Below are 5,757 nucleotides of genomic sequence, written 5' to 3' on the forward strand. Positions count from 1 at the left end.
AGACCCCTGGGTGTGTACCTGCAGCCGGGTAGCAGACCCCTGGGTGTGTACCTGCAGCCGGGTAGCAGACCCCTGGGTGTGTACCTGCAGCCGGGTAGCAGACCCCTGGGTGTGTACCTGCAGCCGGGCAGCAGATCCCTGGGTGTGTACCTGCAGCCGGGCAGCAGACCCCTGAGTGTGTACCTGCAGCACGTTGTACATAACTAGACACATCGTACAATGAAGACACAGCCAGGTGATCTCCCACTGATAGGATTAGTGATATTTATTTTAACAATAAATATGCTCACATGATGAAAATGTTGTTTCCAAGTTATGTCCACAAATAATTGATAGAAACAGCGCACATGCGACGCGTCACAATATTACCATGTCATACATAATTCCACCCTGCGTTCTCAGAGCCGCTGCGCCGTGCGATGACCTCATGACGCTCACACAGCTGTCATCGTGGCGGACACAGCTTGCTCTGTATAAAGTCCGTCAGTTTGCCCAGCTCCTCTTCCAGAGACAGGCGGTCGCTGTCATTAGTGATCATCCAATCAAAGATCACGCCCTGGTCCAGACCACACTCCGACTCCACGTCATCCACCCCTGCAATAAACGGGAGAGGGGGGTGGAGTGTTAAAGCTCATGTGACGTTCTGTGTTGCAGACCCATCTGGCAGCAAAATGGTTAACAGGTGCCAAATGAAATCAGGGACGGCCATTTCCATTCTTCAAGGGCCACCAACAGGTCTGGTTTTCAGGATATCCCTGCTTCAGCACAGGTGGTGGCCATTATGACTGAGCCAATGATTGAGCCACCTGTGCTGAAGCAGGGATATCCTGAAAACCTGACCTGTTAGGGTGGGGGGGGGAGGGGGTCTTGAGGACTGGAGTTGACTACACCGGATTTAAAGCATTAGCCTAAAAATGAACCCCTTCGCTGCTAGAGGGGCCTGCAAAGACCCTGACGAAGAAACCCAGTATTGAGGAGTTTCGAAACGCGTAGGAAGGTTTTTGGCCATCCAGGGATTCCGTTGCTGTGCAAATCAGACGGTGATGTCAGCGGGAGGAGACGGTTAGAAACTACTCTGTCGGTAGCAGACCACGAGGACCGCAAGACATCTCCCCGCACTAAAAGGACGTTCTGCACCCCACGGCAAGCGGCTATCCCCGGATAAAGACCCCGAACCACTGTACATGTCCTACTCATGGACGGTGAGTAGGATTTCAATTTTACCAAACCGCGGAGAATCGTAGCTTCCTTAAAGCACAAGCGCTTGGAATACATTTCTTAATTAGCAGGAGAACTATTTCCTTGTATAAAAGCCAACTGTTTATTAACTTTACATATGTTTTATGTCAATTGAGGTTACAATTGTTTTAACCAATAAATGCTCTTTATATCTTGTCCCATACGGTCATTGTTGACTCAAAGATAATACACTATTGCAGTGTTTTTTGTTTATTTCTTGTCACCTTCTCTGAGGTATTCCATGTAAGAAGAAATCTCCACATAAGACTCTATTCCACTTTGCATCCTTAGCGCCATAGGAGGCTACTCCACACGAATCTTCCTATCTGGTTGGAAGATACCAGATCTACCTCTCAGGCAGCTCAAGGACTACCATCATTAACTGTATCACAGGTTTTGTTCTACTGTATTTATCACTGTTTATAACACTGTAATATTTTGTTTACACTAGCGCTTATATTGCACTTATTATTTTACCCCTTTGTTCAGCTATTAATGAAGTGCAAAGCCAAAGACCACATGCAGAGACAGCAGTCAGTCCCCTTTCAGAATTATCCAATTTGGTCCGTGACTGTACTTCTTTAGATGGAGACACAAATACCAGTGTGTGCGAGCAGTGCATGAGAGCAGTGTATTCAGAGGCAGAGTCTCTCACCGGGTGTGTAAACCCATCCTCTCTCCTTCCTGGTCTCCTCTGAGGCCGCCACGCGAACTGTCTGCGTCACCGCGCCAAAGGAAGAGCGAAACCACGCCACATCAGACCTCCGCCGAGTGTCGCTGACAATCTTGGGGAGAGATCAGGCCGATTAAGGACAGATGTTACACTCACCGATTATCTGCAAAGTCTCAGTTTCTTGTATATAAAGTTACACATCTGTAACCAACGAATGAAACCGTCCCTACCCAGAATCCTCCTCACTGACAATATGTATCCACCGCGGCATCATCTGCTCTGAGTTTTAATGAAACCCAGCACACCGCCTGCTTCTTGCAGATAATAATGCATTTATTATAAATACAGCACATCTCCCTTAACAAAAGATATATTCATTTTTGCTCTAAGAAAGGATTTGTATCTCCCCCCCCCCCCCCAATTTGGACAAAGTTTGGGGGGGCAATAGTTGCTCAATTGGAGTTTCCACCATAAAGGACATATGAGATCATGTGCCATCTGTATCCACCCGTGACTCTTACCTCCCAGTGTCCCCGTCCCCTCCTCTCACTCACCCAGACCGGCTGGGTCACCCCCTCTATAATAATCCTACAGAAGAATCCGGGATCTGACTCTCTCTTCTCCTCTCCCCAGCGGATCATGGCTGCTCGGTACTTCTCTTTATATTCGCTGGCGTCCAACAGGCGATCAAAATCCAGGCCCCGCTCCTACAATACAGAAACGCGCAGAGAGGTGGAACGCGGCAGGACACAGGGCAGAGATGTAACCCGGGCAGGACCCGGCAGAGAGGTAGGAATCGCGGCAGGACACAGGGCAGAGATGTAACCCGGGCAGGACCCGGCAGAGAGGTGGGATGCGGCAGGACACAGGGCAGAGATGTAACACGGGCAGGACCCGGCAGAGAGGTGGGACACAGCAGGACACAGATGTAAACCGGGCAGGACCGCAGAGAGGTGGGACGCGGCAGGACACAGATGTAACCCGGTCAGGACCACACAGAGAGGTGGGATACGGCAGGACACAGGGCAGAGATGTAACCCGGGCAGGACCCGGCAGAGAGGTGGGACGCGGCAGAGAGGTGCGATGCGGCAGGACACAGGGCAGAGAGGTGGGACGCGTCAGGACACAGGGCAGAGGTGGGACGCGGCAGAGAGGTGCGACGCGGCAGGACACAGGGCAGAGGTGGGACGCGGCAGAGAGGTGCGACGCGGCAGGACACAGGGCAGAGAGGTGGGACGCGGCAGGACACAGGGCAGAGGTGGGACGCGGCAGAGAGGTGGGACGCGGCAGGACACAGGGCAGAGAGGTGGGACGCGGCAGGACACAGGGCAGAGAGGTGGGACGCGGCAGGACACAGGGCAGATTGTATAAACAAGCATCTCAGGCACTGGGGACCAGCAGCGAAGGGTTTTATTACTCGGCGTATTATTTAGGGTAGGGATTAGGCCTTAATTTCTTTCTTTCTTTTATCTGGGTTTATCAATGAATAATGACGAATAATGACAAATAAATGGACACATTGGAATTTCGTGTTGCTGGGGGCCGGATGTGGGGTTTTCGGACTCCTCATGTTGCTTCTGTCTCGTACCTGCAGCTGGGACACTACGAGGGACACTACGAGGGGCGTTACTTATAGGAAACAACGCTTCATTTACGGTTTTTATTGGTTTTAACCGGACGTTGAGATGATGAATCAGGCGTTTTCCTGAGAATCCCTAAATAAAGGGGACACAGGAAGCAGCGGGACGGTCCCGCACATCGTGTGTCACTGGTATTTAGGGGATGCTGCTTCCCCTATAGGATATACAAGGGGAACCTGCCCCATTGAAGGCACTTCTGTAGGTATGTCACTCACCCTGGCAAACTGCTCTTTCAGGGGCCCAGAGAGGCGCAGAATGACACACGTGTCAGGGCCCACCCTGTGACAGAGAACAGGACAGGAGTCACAAACACCCTCCTCCCCTCCCCCCACCATTCTGCATCCCCCTAACCTCCCCCCGCCCTCCACCATTCTGCATCCCCCTAACCTCCCCTATTCTGCATCCCCCCTCACTGTGTGCCCTCGCTCCCCCTAACCTCCCCCATTCTGCATCCCACCCTAACCTCCCCCATTCTGCATCCCCCCTAACCTCCCCCATTCTGCACCTCCCCCTAACCTCCCCCATTCTGCATCCCCCCCTAACCTCCCCCATTCTGCATCCCCCCTAACCTCCCCCATTCTGCATCCCCCCCATACCTCCCCCATTCTGCATCTCCCCCTAACCTCCCCATTCTGCATCCCCCCCATACCTCCCCCATTCTGCATCACCCCCCCATTCTGCATCCCTCCCCTAACCTCCCCCATTCTGCATCCCTCCCTTATTCTGCATCCCTCCCCTAACCTCCCCCATTCTGCATCCCTCCCCTAACCTCCCCCATTCTGCATCCCCCCTAACCTCCCCCACTCTGCATCCCCCCCACATTCTGCATCCCTCCCCTAACCTCCCCCATTCTGCATCCCCCCCATTCTGCATCCCTCCCCTAACCTCCCCCATTCTGCATCCCCCCCATTCTGCATCCCCCCTAACCTCCCCCATTCTGCATCCCCCCCATTCTGCATCCCTCCCCTAACCTCCCCCATTCTGCATCCCCCCCATTCTGCATCCCTCCCCTAACCTCCCCCATTCTGCATCCCTCCCCTAACCTCCCCCATTCTGCATCCCTCCCCCATTCTGCACCCCCCTAACCTCCCCCATTCTGCACCCCCCCTAACCTCCCCCATTCTGCACCCCCCCTAACCTCCCCCATTCTGCACCCCCCCCTAACCTCCCCCATTCTGCACCCCCCTAACCTCCCCCATTCTGCACCCCCCTAACCTCCCCCATTCTGCATCCCCCCTAACCTCCCCCATTCTGCACCTCCCCCTAACCTCCCCCATTCTGCATCCCCCCCTAACCTCCCCCATTCTGCATCCCCCCCTAACCTCCCCCATTCTGCATCCCCCCCAACCTCCCCCATTCTGCATCCCCCCCTAACCTCCCCCATTCTGCATCCCCCCTAACCTCCCCCATTCTGCATCCCCCCTAACCTCCCCCATTCTGCATCCCCCCCCCTAACCTCCCCCATTCTGCATCCCCCCCTAACCTCCCCCATTCTGCATCTCCCCCTAACCTCCCCCATTCTGCATCCCCCCCTAACCTCCCCCATTCTGCATCCCCCCCTAACCTCCCCCATTCTGCATCCCCCCCCTACCTCTCTCTGATCCGCTCTGCCAGATAATCCTTCCCGGACTTTCTCTTTCCACTGAAGAGCAACACAAGGCGCGGCCCCCCCATCCCCCGGACACAGACTCCCCCGCCACCGGACACAGACCCCCCCCCTCCGGACACAGACCACCCGCGACCGGACACCGCACGGGGAGTAGCCGGATACTACCGGGTTCCTGGCCCCGCCCACTCACGGGATCAGCCAATCATTCTCCGATTTTCCTGTCCCCTACCAAACTCCATGACAACCAGAAACTCCGCCCCTTCAGACCCCGCCCATCTCCCCATTCTCACCCGAGACAGCAGGGGAGGAGCTGTCACGGTCACTATATTTATTTTATTTATTTATTTATTTATAAACACACACCTATCCCTTGCTTCATTTTTGCATAGCCAGTATAAACAACCCCACACTGAGGAGACCTATTAAGGTCGAAACAGCCTGTCTGTGGGTGGGTTTACTGTATATACTGTCAATATATGTGTGTGTGTGTGTGTGTGTGTGTGTGTGTGTGTGTGTGTGTGTGTGTGTGTGTGTGTGTGTGTGTACTGTATATATGTCACTGTCACTATATATATGTGTGTGTACTGTATATATGT

At 53.8% G+C, this 5,757-nt stretch overlaps 1 protein-coding gene across 1 annotated transcript; it reads right to left on the reverse strand.

The window, feature by feature from the left end:
- Nucleotides 1-236: 236 nt before the first annotated feature.
- On the reverse strand, nt 237-5,239 carry PMVK (phosphomevalonate kinase). Its single transcript, XM_075608096.1, has 5 exons — nt 5,144-5,239; nt 3,768-3,831; nt 2,467-2,619; nt 1,895-2,024; nt 237-594 (listed from the first exon to the last, which is right to left on the reverse strand). Exons 1-5 carry the CDS (start codon nt 5,224-5,226, stop codon nt 446-448), a joined length of 579 nt encoding a protein of 192 aa, XP_075464211.1. The 5' UTR covers nt 5,227-5,239; the 3' UTR covers nt 237-445.
- Between the last annotated feature and the right edge of the window lie 518 nt (nt 5,240-5,757).

This window comes from Ascaphus truei, chromosome 7 (assembly GCF_040206685.1).
Source record: "Ascaphus truei isolate aAscTru1 chromosome 7, aAscTru1.hap1, whole genome shotgun sequence".
Taxonomy (NCBI): Eukaryota; Metazoa; Chordata; class Amphibia; order Anura; family Ascaphidae; genus Ascaphus; species Ascaphus truei.